Source organism: Nannobrachium achirus (assembly GCF_963921795.1).
Source record: "Nannobrachium achirus genome assembly, chromosome: 8".
NCBI classification, from domain to species: domain Eukaryota; kingdom Metazoa; phylum Chordata; class Actinopteri; order Myctophiformes; family Myctophidae; genus Nannobrachium; species Nannobrachium achirus.
The window spans coordinates 32759137-32780445 of record NC_137817.1 but is presented as its reverse complement, the minus strand read 5'-3'; the positions used below and the strand labels follow the sequence as shown (position 1 = coordinate 32780445).

The window sequence follows — 21309 nt, the reverse complement described above, 5'->3', positions numbered from 1 at the left end:
AAGTTCCACAAGTACGACGTATGACAGATGAACTGTTATTTCCATTTACTGTAGTATTCTCCATTATCTAGCTGTGTTTTGTAGAGGCTGTTGCTTATTCCTGGAACACGGCTGAGCATGAATGTGACAATGGCTTGGGTATTTATTTAACTTAAGTAAATACATTTAAATTATGGATGTGTCATGTAAGTATGTGTCAATAAACCCCACCCCCCACCCCCCCCCTCCCCCCGAACACACACACACACACACACACACACACACACACACACACACACACACACACACACACATTTGAAATGTTTATTTATGACCACATAAAGAGAAGTACAAGGATGCCTCATACAAAGGTCATAAACAATGACAGTGCAGTCAGAAAATATGAAAGAACAGCCAGTTACAAAGAGCCTAAACGGCAGAACATTGATACTCTACATACAGTATAGATGACATACTTGTCAGACACAGCGGACATAAGTCATGGATAGAGGAAACAACGCCTCCTCCAGATTGAGCGGCTTCCTATAATGGCTGACACTGAGCAATATTTTGCTAACTGTTTGGCCCTCCTTTTGGAGAGGCCTGCCATTTGTAAGCCCCTCACAACCAACTTGTGCACATGCCCTAGGCTCCCAAAGATAAAAACCAAAAGTGTACATCTGTAGCCTAGCTGTGAGATGGTCTGCACTAGCTGTTGATATTTCAGCACTTTGGTTAGAAAGGCTTCTTCCAAACTGTAATCAAAAGTGCAGCCAACCTCGAGAATAGACACCTCCCTAAGGGTTTCATTTACAACAAAGACATCAGGGGTGTTAGCTGAAATGTTAGAGAACACAGAATCATCATTACACAGGTTAAACATGCTCGGCCTCACAGAAGAGTGCTTATACAGCATGATGGAGGACCCAAAAATAGAAGAGATATCTTTTGATATCAAATCTACAATTCTGTCATGCCTACATATGTAGAGGCCCCTGTATACATGGCAACCATTTAAGATGTGGGACATGGTTTCAGCTATTTGCTCATTGCCATGATGAATACAGTGAGGGGCATGATTGCCTGGAAACCAGATGGAGAGATTAAGTTTAGTTGGCAAAACCTGTAATCTTGCTTTCAAAGTAAAGACAACGATGCACTCATCTATGGCAACATTTTTTAACACAGAGTGAGAGACAGAATGGTCCGCAGCAGGGAGACAAGCAGTCATCCCTTGCAGTCTCAACTGAGTCCAGTGCTGCCGCTGTCTTTGCTGTTGTGCCCACAGGAGGCGACCTCGGGCATTTATCAGTGGAAGTTGGTGTTCTGTTCCACACACAGTCATAGTTGCTCTCACAGAAATACTGGGGTCAGATATGACATTCTCTGAGGCAGCCACTGCCTCAGAGTTAGACCCTACCCACTCCAGGGTAACATCAGCCCAGCAACACAAGTCATTTAAGTCCGGCCAGTCTGACCACACACCAAAGCCAGGGGAGCGACTGTCCAGCTTTCCATTCGCTTTCCTCTTAAAACCTAGGAAGTTAGAGTCCGAACCACGTGCCAGGGGGACCTTGCGTCTTTTTAAGTCCAAAAATAGAGAAGAACGAGCAAGCCTTCTCACATACTGGTCATCACTGTTCAGCATATTCAACAGATGGGAGAGCCGTGTAGCAATATAAACCCATTCAAAGTTGGGAACACCCAGACCACCCTCACTTTTATTATGAAATATAATGTTGCGTGTTGTGTGGGTGTTTAGGCCAGTCCACTGCCTCACTAGATGTACAGTTTTATCAGTCAAAACACTTAGTGATTTTCGTGGGACATGTACATTGGAGAATAGGTGTTGTACTTTGGCCAATGCCATTACTCGGACTGCCTCCAGCTTCATGATGAGTGGCAGGGGCGATGCATGTATTAAATCAAGTCTACTGGAGTATTCAGAGATGATTTCATCGACCTGATCTTTCCATTCACCTGCCACATTAAACTTGTGACCCAGGTATGTGTATGTTTCGTGACGTGAATAGACTGTTAGGGGTTTATTGCCAATTGAGAATGCAGGTATTGTGTCTGTGTTTGAGTGATACCAGCGGTTTCCCCCACTCCGCCTTTCATAGAAAACTGCGCATTTTGTGTCTTTTGCCTCTAATCCTGACCACTCCAGAAAGGAGTCGGTCTTGGAGAGCATGCTGGTTATTACTGCCCCGTGATAGGAGGCGACCTGTACATCATCTGCATACCCCTGTACGGGGTTAGGGGAAATAACGTTGGCGGGGGCAGACATACAGAGCCATTTCATCCACTGATTTAGTGCTAAAATAAAATTTACAGCACTCCATGGGCAGCCAGTTTTGATACCTACTTGGAGAGGAATGGGGTCTGTAAGCTCTTTACCACAGATTACCTGTATATATGAACCACAATACACATTTTTTACAATGTCGATATAAACCTGGGGAAGATGTATTTCCTCGAGAGCTCTAATCATAACATTATGTGCAAGGGTTCCAAAAGCATCGCGGAAGTCCAGAAAAACTGCAAAGTATTCACAGGACCCATGCTTAAAATCGTCAATACCCGTTTTTAGACAGAACACATGTTCATTCATTCCTTGCCGATTGATGTAGGCCTTTTGCTTGGGAGATAAGATGTTTTCATCCACAAGCCACGGGAGGATTCGGGCAAGTATGCACTTCATAAACACTTTGTAAATGGTCGGCAACAGTGAAATGTCTCTCCAGGTTGACGGATCGTCCGGGATATTCCCTTTCTTCGGTATCCTATGGATGAGAGCGCCCTTCCATGAAACAGGGACACTCCTATTCACCAAGCAGATATTAAAGATGTTATTTAAAACGCCTGGCTGCGTAGCCCTGAGCTGTTCATATGAGACACCGTCCAAGCCAGGCGCACTGTTGTTGGGCAGCGTGCGTAAAACAGTCTCCACCTCAGCCTGCGTAAAACGCGTAATAGCGGGGAGATTGGCTGGCTCAGAGGGCGCTATATCCAAGCGCCAGGGCGGTGGTGGAAGCGGGTCCGTAATAAGCGTTTGCCCCCGACATTTACTCTGGTAATGTGACTGAACAAGCTCACGATTATCAGGACAGGGAGGGGGGTCGGGGAATTCGCTGTTGTTCAGTATGATCTTAATAGCGTCAGATTGTCTGTGCTGCCACAGATAAGACAGCTTTTCTCTGCTCACCTTCCTCCGCTGGTGTTGCCTCGTAGTTGTCAGCGAAGGCTGCACTGTGTCCCGGAGAAAACGTAACTGCTCCTCGATCCAAACAGAGGCGAGAGCTGGTGTCACGGCGTCCGGGAACGGCTGCTTCGTTGGTAGCTTTTTCAGTACCCGTGCTACGAACTTCAGAAGGGGGAGACTGAAGGGCTTTCCGCGGCGGCTTTCTGTTGTAAATACTCCGTTATTAAAGAATATGCCGATCAGGAGTTTTATGAGTCGGATCCAGCTTCCAGGGTCTGCTGATGAAGCGTAGTGTTGTTTCACACACACACACACACACACACACACACACACACACACACACTATATATTTACATCACTTGTGGGGACATTACATAGACATCCATTCATTTTTATGCAAGTCCTGTGGCCTTACCCTAACCCCTAACCGTAACCGTTGTGGGGACCTACTATTTTGTCCCCACACTGTCAGAGCTCCCCTGCAGGTGACTGTGTGAACATGCGTTTAGTCCCCATAAGTATAGCTAGACAAACACACACACACACACACACACACACACACACACACACACACACACACACACACACACACACACACACTTTGAGTGGCAGGTATACACCCACCATACGTGTCTTGTATTTCTTGTACTTCTTCATACTGTACAGTATGTGCCTCGCTCTGGAATTAGCGAGTTCCCTAACGCTCTGGACTAGAGCCAATATGTGCCCAGGGACACATAACCACGTCGTGAACTCTATACATTTCATGTACTCACACTACATGACATCATACACAACCTCATACTAAGGACAACAATGGAAACAAGACATTATGGACAGCGCCTCAAAAACCCGCTTCTCGCCCCCCTAGTGGCGAGAAAAAGAACTTCTGGGAACTCAGATTGCAAAAACCCAAACTTACTTTATTTTTTAAACTGTATTATAACAAAGGTAAATACAAACACAAAGGATTGTACTGGTATATGTATTACACCAGGAAGTCTTGTAACTAACTCAGTACAGACACTATATGCATAATGTCACAACACAACCCAACCATAAGTGCTTTCCCCCTACACCAAAACCCTTGGAAAAACACATGGTGAAAAACGCCTCGTATTGGAGCGGTTAGGACCGCTCAAAAAGAGTTGAGGCCTACAGCTATTTGCTCACTATGCTCTGACGAAGGCACGTTTTAATCTCTGAATCAGCCATGGGTGTGTACATGGCATAAATGAGTAGACCTATGTGTTGTCTTCCATTCCCTTAGAGCTATGTGCTCCTGTACCTGGCGCATTGTTATTTAAATTACAGATTCGGCAAGTTGGAGAAGCAAAACAGTTTTGTTGAAAAAACAGATCTGCTCATGTGTGAAGTGAAAAAAGTAAGACAATCTACAGGAGGTAGTTTATTGTGTGATTATGTGATAGCCTATAATGATAACAGGAAACGCATAGGAAAATATTTAAGATCATGGGTGGCAGAAAGTTATTAATACCATGAGCGCGCAAATGAGTGCAAAAACATTTGGTAATGAGCTTAGCACCATTTAGTGCCTGATGTAATACCGGTCTGTAGGTATTTTATTAGTTAACACAACTTAGGTTACTTCCCTGAGAGAATGAGTCTCAATACAAGAGTGATATTGTTTTACAAAACTATAACAAATTAATAGTTTTATAATAATAATAATAATAATAATACATGAAAGATAAAGCCTTTCCCAAGCTGGCTCTCTGCTCTGTAGATGTGCAGGTACTGTGTTGGCTGGTCCCAGCCACATGCAGCAACCGTTTGTACCACAGTCTGTGCCACTGCCAACCATGCACTCTCCTGACTTCAGTCGTTCTAGCTGAGAACAACTGTATCTATGCTCCTCTAATCAAGTTAGTGACTACTACGTTGGTGATGATTCCAGCAGCCAAAATGAAGAGCATCCCAGCCAGGGCCAGACCCCTACGCAACACTAGAGCTCTGTAGCTGTGTGACTCCACCACTGTTATGACAGCCGATCTGTTCCCAACATCAGCCAGCTCCTGTGTATCTGTGTGTCCCTCGCAGGGCCCTGTATCTTCCAAATGACTCCCTGGAGAGACATGACAGTAGATATTACAACTTGTCAGTTAGTAAGAGAAAGTTAGCATATTGCTACATCAATCTGGGAACTAAATCTAAATCACTAGCTTTCTTCACAAATGTGTTCATAAATGTTTCTACTATCACCTCTGAACTTTGTCAAACCCAACTCCCTTGACATACTTTGTGGGAGCCAATCAAAGGTATTGGGTATCCCGAGGGCCTGGGATTAAAGGGGGAAAAATAAAAAATGGCCAATATGAGCGTATGAGGTATGTAATTTGGGTATTTTTGGGCTGCTGAATCCATTCCAACCATTCGTTTTCAGTTAAAATGACTCCTTGGCCATAAAATAGGCCACACCTAATTTTGTGTGTCCATGAGACATATAATATTGGCAATAAAAAAAAAGGTTGGAGTAGTGTTTGAATTCATGAAAACTATTCAAGATCAGGTGGGTAATCACACATGACACACAGGATAACATGATACAATCTGACAAGGAACATTCAAACACAGGGTTTAAAACATAGGGACTAACAGGACACAGGTGAACTCGAATGACATGATTGGCTAAGCCTTAGCCAATTAGGCCTTTTTTATGGCCAAGGAGTCATTTTTACTTATAACTAATGGTTGGAAAATAAATAATGAATATGTCTATAAAAGAAACGCTAAAAGTGAAGTTGTTGCGACCAGCGTGAAGCCAACGGACACGTTCCCAGCCTTTATACTGTGTATAACGTGTATTTGCCCTTCAACTATAAAATATATATTGTTTTTTTATGAGACATGCATTGTAATTAGGCTATGCTCCCAAATACATATTATTATCGTCTGTTCACATATTCAATGAGTCCCGCAGTGCAACACCAAACAAAACAAGAAAAAAGAAACTGCGTTTGAAATTGCCTACTTTCCAGTATGCTTTCAGTTAGGCTACTTTACATTCCACCCGTCTTTCAGGAGATTCTCTAGTTTCTCCATCCCCGCACTCTTCTGGAATGGTGCAGATTGTGGGCAACTCCAATATGTGTATTGACATTATAATAAATATTGGCGCTGTGGATTCTGTGTTTCTCGAACATTTCAAGGTCTCCCCCTTCTCTTTACAGTGTAGGCCTACAAAATACTAATGCAATGTGCATCAAATGACAGCGCCGTTGCGCGATGGTCATCAGCTGCTTTTTTTTTCCTTTTCTTTTTTGCGCAGCCTCTTTACAAGGCACGCATGGTGCTTTCATCAGTGCTACCAATTAAATATTACCAGTAAGACTCCCTAATCGGGAGATAAGCGACCGTAGGTCGCTTATCACCACAAATCGCTTATCACCACAAATAGGGCAAAAATGTGTTTTTCCAAAATCTTCCTGATCCATGTTGATGACATGAGTGTAGACATACTGTGTGGTGATTTTCGTGATTTTAGGGCAAAATCTGTAGGAGCAGTGTCCAAAAATGTGTTTTTAAAAATCGGCCTGAAGGTGGCGCTATATGGGACAGATTCATGTTGATGGGATGAGTGTAGACATACTGTGTAGCGATTTGCGTGATTTTAGGGCAACAACTGTAGGAGCAGTGTCCAAAAATGTGTTTTAAAAATCGGCCTGAAGGTGGCGCTAGAAGAGGGCCATGTGAGAAATGAGGGGTGGGGTCTCCGCGTTGCCTTGGTGGACGAATAGGTACCGGCCCCGGCTCTCCCGGACGCTCCTAGCCCGAGTTACGGCATTTTATGTGAGCTGCAGTGGAGGGGGTCCTCCACTGGGGGCGCCACCACTTTTGCATCCGTTCTGGAGCACCAGGAGTGGGTGGTCCCCAGGAATTCCCCTTGAGCAGCCCCGTTGGGGTGGTCATTTTTGCACATTTGGTCATTTTTTACACCTGGGGGTCCCGCAGGGACCTGGGGGTTCCTGGAGCTCCGGGGGCCCTTGGAGGTTGTAGTTTGGCAGGTAAGGAGTGTGTGTGCAAAATTTGGCATGGATGGGGGCAACGGTTGTGGAGATATGAGCAGGGCAAAAGTGTGACGTGTGACGTGTGACAGACAGACGGACGGACAGCCGGTGGAGGTTTTGATAGTAAATGCGACCTACGGTCGCAAAAACGGCAAAATTAAACAAATATATTCGCTAGAGTCTCTCTCTTATGGAAGCAAAAACCTGCCATATTTCAAATGAAATGGCAAATGCGAAAATGAAATTGAAATAACAGAATTGCTTTTTCATTTTCAGGAAATGGACGCATTTTTGGAGACAAAAATGAATGTAAAATGCAATGGTGTTTACATTTTCCATATACAGGTGCTCATTCTATGACTGAATTAAAATTATAAATAAAAGATCATTTGAATTTGAATTTTGAAAAAATTACAGCTAATTTGTTGACAATATTAAAATGAAAATGCAATTTTGAAAATGAAAATGAAATACAGAAATGCTTTTTAATCTTCAGACAATGAACGCATTTTTTTAGACAAAAATGAATGTATAACGCAATAGCATTTCCATTTAATGTACAGTTGTGCTTATTCTATGACAGAATTAAATGTATATATAAAAGGTCATTTGATTTACCATTTTCAAAAAATGCCACGCTAAATAATAGACAATATTAAAATGAAAAGGCTATTTCGAAAATGTAATTTAAATAAGGGTAATGCTTTTTATTTTTAAGCTAATAGATGCATCTTTTGAGACACAAACGAATGTATAATTCAATAGCATTTACATTACATCTCCATGTGTGCTCATTCTATGACAGATTGTAAAAGCAAACGCAAACCACATTGCTATTTCATTTTCAAATTGTAGCCGCTCATAACATGACAGAATTCAAATGGTCCCTTTGGCTAAAGTGATGGCGCAGGAAAGTGACGTCATAGGAGTAATCCTTCAACGCTGCCTGCTTATAACCTTGACATACCCAACCCGTACAGTAGGTGGCGCATGACGCGCGTGACTGCACTCACTCACTGACAGACAGACACTCACCCAGTGGAGATCCAATGGTCATAGTAGAAGGATCTGATCTGATACATTGCAAGTAAGAATCAAACATTTTTCCACCTCATGTGATTTAATGTATCCCTGCCCAGCTCAACAACTATGGAATATCAACTTGGCAGAGCAGTGGTGTAAAGTAACTAAGTACATTTACTTAAGTACTGTACTTAAGTACAGTTTTGAGGTATTTGTACTTAACTTGAGTAGGTCCAGTTTTCAATACTTTTAATTCTACTCCACTTCATCTCGGTTCCAAATATTGTACTTTTACTCCACTACATTTATTTGAAAACTTTAGTTACTAGTTACTTTGCAGATATACATCATTATATTATAAAACATACATAAATGCACTTTAGCCCTATTCTATGATCTACAAGCTCACAACGCGTCGCGATGCGACGCGTTGTGAGCTTGTAGATCGGCTATTTTCAAACATTTTGTACTTTTACTTTTGCTACTTTAAGTAGCAAAAGTAGGGGGGGCGTTGTGAGCTTGAGTGAAGCTTGGCCAGTCCTGCACGTGTGTACACTGTCTGCCACCTTTTTCTTTTTTTTTACACTGTCTCTGTCTGCCACCTACTGTGTTGAAGGTTTACTCCTATGACGTCACTTTCATGCGCCATCACTTTAGCCAAACGACCATTTGAATTCTGTCATGTTTTCAGCAGCTACAATTGGAAAATGAAATCGCAAATGGGATTTGCATTTGCTTTTACAATCTGTCATAGAATGAGCACACATGGAGATGAAATGTAAATGCTATTGAATTATACATTCATTTGTGTCTCAAAAGATGCATCTATTAGCTTAAAAATAAAAAGCATTACCCTTATTTAAATTACATTTTCAAAGTAGCTTTTTCATTTTAATATTGTCAATTATTTGGCGTGGCCTTTATTGAAAATGTTAAATCAAATGACCTTTTATTAAATGGAAATGCTATTGCATTTTACATTAATTTTTGTCTCAAAGAATGCTTTCATTGTCTGAAGATTAAAAAGCATTTCTCTATTTCATTTTCATTTTCAAAATTGCATTTTCATTTTAATATTGTCAACAAATTAGCGGTAATTTTTTTTAAATTAAAATTGAAATGATCTTTTATTTATAATTATAATTTAGTCATAGAATGAGCACCTGTACATGGAAAATGTAAACGCCATTGCATTTTACATTCATTTTTGTCTCCAAAAATGCGTGCATTTCCTGAAAATTAAAAAGCAATTCTGTTATTTCAATTTCATTTTCGCATTTGCCATTTCGTTTTAATTACGTCAGGTTTATGCTTCCATACACTGGAGGCTGTATCATGTCAAGATGAAATGCAGTGGCAACTGGCAAGAGATACTTACTGATAATGCATCTAGCAGGAGGAATGGTGCATAGAAAGCCATAACTTCAGCAACTCGCTCTCGAATTTGTCTGTTGGAAAGGAAAAATGGAAATTTCAAACTGGCAGATTGTAATTACAGCATTAGATCAAAACCAGAAAGATGCAATTGGAAATTGCAAGTGTAGTTGCTGTGACGCGAGTCACACTTGAATTTTCCCCATTCAAGTCAATGGGGAAAATGTATTCCCTAACAAATTAATGACCATACTGTATAATAGACATCTCTGTGTCAGTCCTTGTCCCATATATGGATATCCCCAATATTAAGCCCATATCTTGGAAAGTCCATAACTTGGAATGCCCATATATGGACATACTGTGTCAGTCTCATGTGGTCTATCATCTCCATATTTGGGAAAAGTTTAATTTTAGCCAATTTTTCCCATTCAAGTCAATGGAGAAAATGTATTTACTAATAAATTAATATAAATTGAACTATATAACGTATCTCTGAGCAAAATGCACCTAGACATGTCCCAATGAAACCGGTCGATTTGGGCAACCACACTACTAACATACATGCAATATATTAAGTAAGTAAGTATTATTATTATATTTTAAACAAGCAGGAAATCAGATTGCCCGATGTTGTGGGGTTACTGTGAGGACATCACAGAGCTACACGTTGATTAGCAAGTTCAGTTGAGTGTTGAGTGTTTCGAGTGTTAAGTGATTTGTCACTTGATGTCAACAGTGTAATACTAAAAACTAAAATCATCACACAGACTGTTATGTGCATAACCCAAACCTGATTAGATTACAGGTGCTGTACAGTGTTTCTGAGAACAAAGGCCACTTGCCACGATCACTTGACTGAAGTTAACATGTAAAAGAAGATGTTCTCAGTTTTCTATAGCTGTGATTGTTAATATAATTCAAACACACTAAGACTGCACTGCTTCGTCTGGGTCAGGGGTAAGAAGAAATCACAATACAGTAATACACTGCGAAGGCAAAGTATGTATACACAACAAAATGACTCAATACTCACTCATCATATGTAAAGACATAGGCGATATGGTCCTTCAGGCTCCCAATTAAGACTGATAAGCACACAGAGACTGACCCTGGAAATGAGATAACGGAGTTGCACAATTACATATAATCCTGATAGGACTATAACAACCAATTGTTATAATAAAGTCATTAATTTAATCAAATCATTGTTAAATGAATCTCTAATAAAGAGCTTCATTAAAAAAAAAGATATATCAATTCTCTTCCAAAGAAGTCCATCATATGGACAGGATCCTTTACGCTTTAAAAATTAAAATAATGATTTTCACATGTTTCTTAATCCCCAATATTTTGGAAATCAATTGTTCATTTGTGTGATTTCTAAATCCATTATTAATATGTTAATAGGATAACAACTAAATTATGAGAGAGGACATGGGTTAGAATGTGTAGTAACCTGCACAGAGCATTGTCATTTTGGCAGACAGTTTGGCCTGCTCTGTATTTCCTGCCCCCAGGGCATTGCCTACCCTTACACTGCCTGCCACACTGATCCCTAGAGGAAACTAAAAACAAAAACCTTGCATTAACGTACAATTTAATACCATACATAAACATGGTTCATGTCATTTCATGCGTCTAGAATGTGTTGTAGATGCCGTCTGCATTACATACGTTTTCATGTAATAACTCACCATATAGCAAACACTTGCCAGTTCGTACACAACTGCCTGCGCTCCGAGTTCCACCTCACTAATTAAGCCTGACCAAGAGAAATGGAGATATATACGTTTATTTACAACACATTTTTTTTTTTTTTAACAAACATAATTTCCTGCTTCCTTACCTGCCAGAAAGCTTCCAATCTCATAAGTCCACCATTCCACACACATCATGATCATGCTGGGAATGGCCAGGCAGATGAACGCTCCCCATTCCTGCAGGCACTCTTTAGACCACCCTAGATAATCAATTGGTCAATTAGTTTATTGACCACAAGTTAAGAGACTGTATTAGACCCTATTCTGGGGGGAACAATCGCCAAAAATAGCCAAAAATAGCCAATCTACACGTTGTCCGTACCACCAGCCCATGTATAAAACTGAATTGGAACATACCGGTATAAGTAGGATTGAGGAGATTTTGCATCTCAGAGAAAGCTCTCAGCTCACATAACAATACATGGAAATGTTGTGTCTCCTTATAATAGTACAATAGGATTGACAGTTTGAAGATATTACCCTGTAATTAATTCAGTACCAAAATCAACACACTCTGCAAATGTCGTACTTACCTTCCCAGGTGGTCTTATGAAGTCCATTCCATATAATATATGCATAAAGCAATAGTGCTAAGGAGAACTGGGAGACAGTGTTGGAAACAGCAGACCCTCTGTTAATGAATGATGTAATAGCATTAAATAGGCCACATGTATACATCACCAATAAATATGAGGAAATATATGAGGTGATCCTGTACAAAGTGATACTCACGCTACCCCCAGATTGAGTGCATATAGAAAGATGTAATTGATGAGAGCATTCAGAAGATTAACCACAACTCCTGTGATAACCTGTGGCCATATGATGCCCTGAAAACAAAGGGATATACAACTCACTAATAAGAGCCACACAGTGTAACAACCTTGAAACCAGTGTCAAACTGACAACCAATCTGAGGTCTTTTAAGCAGCTGACAAAAGCATGCATTTCCGAAAAGGTTCCCCTATAGAGGGTCATTGGCAGGCACATGCACACATAGTCATCAAAGGGGGCTTGAGCCCCTGCCCTTTTATCCATCTGTAAAAGGTGAACTCTCAAGACCATGAATGCCATATAAATATGGTGAAAGAAATGCAAATGCCATACCTGAAGGCAGCATTTAGCAGCATCTTATGTTGAAAGAATTGCACTCTCTGTGTAGAAATCCATGCCATACGCCACATCCACAGTATTGACTTATGCTTAATTCAGTGTGGTACGAAGTACCGAAAATAGCCTAGTTTCGGTATTTTCACGAAAAGTGAAAATTTAAATATGTCAGCCCCTGCCTTTCTAACATTCTCTGCACGTCCCTGGTCATTAGTCTAGGGAAAGATAAGGGAGCACTTGTTGATATGTATGTACTGTATATGTCATGTGTTTTCTTGTAATTTATATTTGTATTTTAACTTATTAACTATTAAGTGTTGGAGGACCTCAATGGAAATTGGTCGCAGGAGTTTCTTTTGACATCCTCGAATTGCTGTAACCGTGTGGTTTTTTCAAAGGAATCAAATCAAATCAAAGGTTATACAGGTTATGCATGAGGTTATCTAAGTGTCTAGACAAAATAATGACCACCTGTTTGTTTCCTCTTTTGCCAGTGTCACATTAAGATAAACTCTGCCTATGGCTCCATGAAGGACATCTCTGTTTACAACATGCTGGGCCTCAGCCCTTCCCAGATTTATATCGTTGGTCGGCCTTCTAAGAAGTACCAGAATCAATGCCAGGTAGCACAGCTTTTGTCTGACCCTCTTAAAAAAAATTTTTTTATTCCATCAAGTTAACAGGGTGGTTCATGTCTATTGATTATGTTTCCATTTTCTTGTGTCTGTTTTGGTCTGTTTTTGTTCTCTGCTGTCATTCTACATTTTGAACCCCTTTTTAGTTTTCTCATTATGATTAAAGATGCAATACAGGAGTTATTTTAACCAATTCATATGGTTATGTAATATAACTAGATTACGTAATATAATTAGAACTATTTACCATGGTTAGAGGTGGTCTAGAACCTAGTCTTCCATTGAGAAATTGTGACTGTGGTGTCCCACCTATACTACTGGTAGTTTACAACGTCAGTAAACATTTGAAGCAGGTGGTGTGCTGGATTGGATTCTAGATGTGCCACCATCTTTGTTATAGTCTACACCTCGGAGCAATTAACTATCTCCATCGGGAGAGTCAGACAACGGACATAAATCGTATGGATTGGCTTTAGTATTCTATTTCTAACACAAAACCCTTTCTCTGTGTTTTGTAGTTCCTGAGTGAGGGCTACGCAGCACACCTGTCCTCCCTTCAGTTTGGCCACAGGGCCAGACCTAAGAAGACCTCTTCAGTTCGCATGGTTCTGAGGAAGGGTTCCTTTGGTCTCTCAGCCAAGCCTGACTTCCTGTGTAAGCGCACGCATCTGCGCAGGACCATGTCGGTTCAGCAGCCTGACCCCCCCTGTTCCATCAACCCCAAGCCTGAGCGAGCCCAGAGCCAGCCAGAGTCGGACAAGGAGCACGGGGGAGGAGGAGGCGGGCCCGGAGTGTGGGGGCGTGCCTCCATGCTCCGTGGTGACACCACCCCCTGACGTCAACAAAAGAGATGGAAAGATGGAAGGAGGACAGAAGTTGAAGACAGGGAGGGGTTTTCGTGTCCAGTGCCATGGTAAGAGACATTTATACGGTGACTAGGCCTGTGACGATTCGCTTTTTTCCGATTCGATTCGATTTCGATTCATAGGCTGACGATTCGATTATATCACGATTATTGTGTTTTCCTGCGATTTGCGATTCGAATCACGATTATTGCGATTTTTCCCCAAGAATTACAGCTTTTTTGTATTGAAACATTTTAAAACAATTCTAAACAATATAAAACATTAAAAGTTGAATCATATACTTCAAATCAATGCAGCCAAATAAAGTCAGTCAATCTTTCTGACATTTATTTCAGCCAAAGTGCCAGTGGTACAACATTACAACAACATGTTCCTGGTCAAGATGCCAGAAAACACAGAACAAAACAGTCATAAAAAAAAAAAAAAAAAAAAGAAATCGCTGTGCTGCAGGCCTACAGCACGGTGCTAGCTTTAGCTATAACATGACATCCTCATGACCTAAAACTGTTCCTTTAGGACCTGTACTTACTCTGACTGAAAGTGGTTATTTCACCATCAGGTTAATTTCGCCTTAAAAAAAAAGAAAAAAAAAGAAATCTTTTTTTTTTTTTTTTTTTTTTATAAATAAATAAAATCGGGAAAATCGATTCTGAACTTTGAAAATCGATTAATTGAATCGCCAGCATTAACATCACGATAATATAGTGAATCGATTTTTTTGCACAGGCCTAACGGTGACCTGAAGTAAAAGTATCAATACTGCAATATATAAATACTCTCTGTTAGGGTGCCCTCACACCAAAATACCTAGAGTGGAATCCGCCAATGCATTTAAATGAGAATGGAGAGTTTTTTTTTTTGCCAGTACAGGATTTCTGCAAAAAAACGCTCCATTCTCATTGAAATGCATTGGCGGATTCCACTATTTTGGTGTGTGGGCACCCTTACAAGTTAAAATCCGGAATTCAAAGTGTACTCAAAGTACCAAAAGTAAAAGTACAAAATGTTTGAAAAATAGCAGATCTACAGCTTGTAGATAAAATAGGTATAAAATAGGGCTAAAGTGGTTTATGTATGTTTTATAATATTATAATTTATATCTGTAAAGTAACTAGTACCGGTAACTAAAGTTTTCAAATACATGTAGTGGAGTAAAAGTACAATATTTGGATCGGAGATGTAATGGAGTAGAAGTATTTAAGTACAGACAGGTTCTACGGCGCGCCTCAGCCTACACAGCTAGTCTGGTGCATCACAGGAGCAGGGACAGATGAATACAGAGGAGAGAGACAGTTTAGGCCTTTTATTCAGGTGCTAGTACAAAAAAGTCAAGTCAATATTGTTTGTACTAGCACTTGAATAAAAGGCCTAAACTGTCTGAGCTGCACCATTGTCTCTCTCCTCTGTAGAAGTATTGGAAATTGGAAATACTCAAGTAAAGTACAAATACTAAAAATGTACTTAGTTACTTTACACCACTGACTCAAAGTTATACATGAATAGAAATCTAACGTGGTTGTGCTGATTCTGCTCAATGACGTTTCTGTTACTGCATCAGAATCATATTTAGTGGAGATCGTGGCAGCAATGTTCGTTTACATTCAACATGCATCACCACCCTAGCGTGTCTGGCCTAATTAATTATAGCCATGTGTGGAAGATTGATTGACAGGTCATGATGTTATTGGTTATAACTGGTTAGCAACTGCTGATGTAATAAAGCATTAATTTCTTAGCTCACCTTTAACTGCCTCCAACGAGCCTTACATGGTTAGCTCCTTGTTGAATATAAAGCACTTACAGTAGAGTGGCCAGAAGACTGAAAAAGCTATATGAATTATGAATTCTAGACCAATAGGGAGAGGGGGGTGAGAAAGATAGGACATTACACAGTAAAATCTGGAATTATATCTCTTATCTCTTCAGACCCTAGAATTAAAGTAACACTCCAGATTTGACTGTACTGTTAGAGATGGATGAAGACAAGGATCTGTGCGCTAGTATATAAATATTCATGGGGTAACCATGTCCTACAGTAAGTTGCTATTTTTAGAAACAGTTGGTTAGAGGGCCGAATCCAAATTTCCCCATGATCATGATGATACGAGTGTCTGATGAGCTGCAACTTCAGTATCCTCCCATACCTGATATCCCCCCATGTTATAGATTTGGAAAATATTGTCTGTGCGATTAAGACGATTAGAGCATCTCTCTTGACAGCCTGCAGAGATTAATGTGCAGTTACTGAGCACTCCAACAGCAATCAGTGTGTCAACGTTTCACTTGGCTTTGGACATAATGTAGGACCCTTCACTCATTTGTCTCTTTCATTTTGACAGTGTTGTTTGTAAATTGGATCTTCTGCTGGGAACCCCTCCTGGCTCTGTTTTAACTGCTGCTGATGATTGGTCCTCTACTCCTTCGCCAGCTGTTGAGCCTGCTATCAGTGTTACTGTGTCTTCATGCCTGACTTTTTTACATTTAGTTTGAAATGGAAAATTTGAATTTATTTATTCTGAAAGCCACGGTTAAATTTGGATGGTGTGGCAGTAAAAAAAAGGACCATCAGAGTGAGAAACACATATACAGACAGACAGACACGCACATGCACGCACGCACGCATGCACACACAAACACATGCACGCACGCACGCACGCACGCAAGCACGCACACACTACAGTATGTTCAGGTTCCCTAGTGTTAGGATTATCCCAGTCAAAGCAATGTATCATCCACAATACCACATTATGGCCCCATGGGGAGAGTTGTTCAAACAGGGGCACATGGAGACGTGTGCAGTAATCCTCTACATACAGTATGTATAGTAAATGGCTCTTTGACACAGAAGCACTGTGGCCTTTGGGGTCAAGCTGTTCACATTGACTTCGTGGCCGTGAGCTGAAAGAGCTGACCCAACCTAATCATGACTTTGGCCTCTGCTTCAGCCTCACTGCTATTATGTCTCCCCCACTCCCCCCACCCCCTCTCTGCTTTGGAGCAATCCTGTAAGCAGAACATGCTTTTGCACTGGCTGCACTGAACCGGTGGACAGCTCAGCTCCTGCCGTTGCACTTGCACTATCCAAGCCCAAGTACACCGCACTGACCGCAGTAGATCACAGTTCAGCTGCGGTTCTCCATTTAGAAACACAACATTGTGTTTGTATGTTTGCTGCAAAATATCCACTGTTGTTGCCTGATGACTGCTGTATAAGACTCGAACACGAGGACAATGTGATTTGGAATGCTGTAACGAGAAGATGTTGAATTGACCAAAAAAATGTTTACAGAATTGTGTTTGACTGTAGAAACTAGAAAGATCCATGCAGTTGCAAAGACTAATGAGAATTTCCTATATATAGCTGTAAAAAATGTTTATTGTTATGGTTATTATTAGTTTAGTTGTCGATCAATTAATGGTGAGTTGTGTTAGTATCACTAATGCCAAGATATTGTAGTTGCAACATAACCATTTATTAGAACTGCATTTGAATGGACAGATTCACTCTGAAATAGTAGACTTGGGTCAAACTGTTGCTCTATGTGAGTCAAACATATTTTTTTATAAGGATATATTGTAAATACAAATATTTTCGATGTGCTTTTAAACATTTGTTGTTGGACTCATTGAATAGTTACTTTTGCCTTAAATTGTAATTGATGTTGTATACTGTAGATATATGAAAATGACATATTTTTTTCTCAGCCAAAGTATTGAGTTTTACCTTCAAGACAAACTGCTGTGCATTGTGTGTGTGTGTGTGTGTGTGTGTGTGTGTGTGTGTGTGTGTGTGTGTGTGTGTGTGTGTGTGTGTGTGTGTGTGTGTGTGTGTGTGTGTGTGTGTGTGTGTGTGTGTGCTTGCGCGTTTAGATTTATTTATAAATATGTGGAGCATTAAAGACTGGACAAGCTAGGAAATGATGAGCAAATGTCTCTGTATGGAAGAATGAGAAAGCGGATGTACTCCATTGTTTAGGCGAGTTCAAGTGAGCAACTCGGTACTGTCTGTTTTTCAGAACAGATAGTGTATTTTTTTAGGCTAAGAACTGAAGCACTGTTTCAGATGATTCAATTTGGAGGTTTTTTATGAAGCAGATGAGAAAGTGCAAGGCCTTACAAACTCTGCGATAAACAGAAAACCTGTATGTGGGCAGGAATCCTGTCTTCTTAGCCCCAAAATGCCTTTTTTTCACTCACGCCATGAAGACTTGGATTCATGGATACTTTTTTGTATTTTTCTCATAAGACAGAAGTTTGATTATAGTAAATTTACCTAGCCTGATTTCAGACTCAGCTGGCGCTTGAGTCTGACATTGTGCCCCCTCTGAACGATTTCTGGGGGAGAGACTTTTGTGCGAGCGTGCACGCGCGTGGACACGCACGGTGATCGTGACGCACCGTGATCGCAATGCACGGTCGCGGCGTGTGTGTGTGTGTCTGTGCCAGTGGCTGCTTCCACACAGAACTGCAACCAGAAACATGTAATCAGTATGAACAGCTTGGTGAAATCTGCGCGCGAGTGTGTGTGCCTGCCTGGTGTGTGAACTTCCTGAAACGTAATTGTTTCAACTGCTGGGCGGATTGGATATTTGTTAGACCCACCACCACCCCCCGCGCTCATTGGAGGAGCCACAATTTTGGATGGGGAAACGGACAAATTCATTTACTCAACTCCAGACCAGAGAAACAGTCCACTCTGAGAGTGGGCGGGTTCTATGGGCTGGAACCAGGCTAAAATGTACCTCCATTGATTCAAATGCATTTGCGTCCCCATCCGGAATCAATAACATTTTTGTCTTTGGAATGTGACAAAAAACACAAAATATTATTGAACTCAAGTCTCCATGGCGTAAGTAATCAATAGAAAAAAAGGCATTTTGGGGCTTAACTACTCCTTTAATTACGATAGAAAATACAGTATGTGGTTCTTGATACACACAGTATACTGAGTTTGGAAGGAGAGTGGATTTATACAGTAGATAACATGTATATGAAAATGAATAATCAAAATAATACTTTACAGAGCTTTAGTGTGGAATAAAAATAACGTCCCTGTCCAAAACATAATAATTGTGAAATAATCGTTTAATATTGTTTTGTTTACGACTGTAAGCCTGCAACCTGTTATGTTATTCATATATGTTTTGGTTATTTTGGTACGGTAATTGTTTCCCTAAATATATTCTAGGAAGGCAGCCCTCGCGTTCATATGTTGCAGACCACATGATTGCTGTCTCTTATAGACATGATGGGGAAATAACAAACCTTATTCAACAGATGTGTTTTAAAAGTGTTGTTTTTTGCCCTTTAATTATTTCCCTGAACTTCCAGGTTAAAGGTCCAGTAGGTCTCCCATTAAAATGTAGTATCTACATAGAATAGTTATTACAGCAAGTAAACGTTTTAGTACTAACCATGCTATAACAGTGTAGTGCACAAAATGTCATTGCTTGGTAACTGTATAGGGATAACAAATGCAGATATTGTACTTGTAAACTTTGATTTTATATTTAGATATGCTTATTTGTTACAAAGAACTTGCCATTTATCACCCAAGCAATGAAATGATCATTGCCATCAGTAAAGTGAAATCAATTAAATCTGTGTTATATTGGTGATATGTTTCCTCTTTTCTGTCATTAAAAATACATATGAATGATGACATATTTAAGCCAGCACTTTATTATAAGCAATGGTAATGCTTATAAGAGTAAATGTCGGATTATAATCGAATGTTTAAAGACTTTTGCATTGCATTGATTATTTGATAATTGTTACATAACGATCAAATTGTTATATGCATGTTGCTGTAGTTAATCGTTTATTATTCATTAATATGATATGAGCCAAACTGATGTAATTGGACAGTTCTTCATCTTATAATAATAAAAATAAAGTAAAGCTCCAGTGGGGCTGTACAATTACAAACAGTAGAACACTCACTGTACTGTACTGTATGTAGTATACCACACACACACACACACACACACACACACACACACACACACACACACACACACACACACACACACACACACAGTATGTCCAGGTTCCCTAGTCTAAGCAATGTATCATCCACAATACCACATCATGGTCCCATGGGGAGAGTTGTTCAAACCTGGGGACATGGAGACTTGTGCACACAGACACACGTTTGGGGGAAGACATGGCTGGTTGGGGGAACTGCGAAAACAACTGCCACAGAAAATGATTAATATTAGGCTATATTATTGCAATTCATTAATTCATTAATTGATTAATTAATGTATGTTTTTTTTTTTTTTTTACTTATTTCCATACGACCCTTCTTCTTAAAAAGGGAGCTAAAACATTAACTACAAGACAGGAAAATTGTTATTTACTTACTATTGAAATAATATAACATTTGAAGAAATGTTTTCTTTATTTATTTTGCTTTTAACTTTTGTATTACAAATACTTACATTTTTTGAAATGTCAGCATTGTTTTGTATTAATTTGTTGTAGTAACGACCTAGTTGCGACCTATGGTCGCAAGTTTACTATGAAACTCAGCACATCTTGTCCGCGTATCTGTCTGTCTGTAGGTCACTGACACATCACTGTGACATCACAGGTGATATCACAGGTGACATCACCCATGTAAAAGTCCATATATGGGTATATGGAGATCCCTATCTAACAGGACTTCATATGGGAATACCCATATATGGAGGAAGACAGCCCATATCTGCGTGGCTGGTTCAGACAGGGATCTCCATGTATGGGCATAAAAGGGATGTACTATATACAGTACATGGATCTCCATATATGGGTAACTGGTCCGATATACATCACCGGCCAGATGGCCAAGAATTGGCGCGGTCGCATGTCACCCAAACATGATGACATGTTGATTTAGTCCATCTTTTACAGAATTGGCCCAAAGTCAAAGTCGGTTCACTACTCTTTCACCACTTGACCACTATTTCCTGATCATTTGTTTGGTGTGTGTGTGTGTGTGTGTGTGTGTGTGTGTGTGTGTGTGTGTGTGTGTGTGTGTGTGTGTGTGTGTGTGTGTGTGTTTCCGTGTTTCCTTCCGTCCGTCCGTCCGTCTGTGCGTTCACATGGGCCTGTTACAGCGCCATCAGGAGACCGATTTGTGCAAAACACATCTTTAGAAAGTATTCCTACAGATTTTGTCTAAACATCACGGAAATCGGTAGACAGTATCTCTTGTCATTAAACAAAACGGGTCTTTCATATTTTTCATATTCCATCCTGATTTGCTAATTGGCTTCCAAAGTTTGCAGGAGTGCTCTGTTTTGAACAAAAAGTCTCAGTAAAACTGTTGCATAAGTCAAGCTG

At 40.3% G+C, this 21309-nt stretch overlaps 1 protein-coding gene across 1 annotated transcript; it reads right to left on the bottom strand.

Moving 5' to 3' along the window:
* Positions 1–812: 812 nt before the first annotated feature.
* Positions 813–12320, bottom strand: LOC308290058 (multidrug and toxin extrusion protein 1-like; the record flags this gene model as incomplete). The annotated part of the gene is made up of 13 exons (XM_080731833.1): positions 813–816; positions 1458–1515; positions 3188–3387; positions 3978–3988; positions 5086–5270; positions 9610–9683; positions 10646–10721; positions 11069–11177; positions 11307–11374; positions 11459–11572; positions 11906–12003; positions 12105–12202; positions 12309–12320. The coding sequence occupies 13 exons, from the start codon at positions 12318–12320 to the stop codon at positions 813–815; spliced, it is 1107 nt and encodes a 368-aa protein (XP_080587959.1).
* Positions 12321–21309: the final 8989 nt, after the last annotated feature.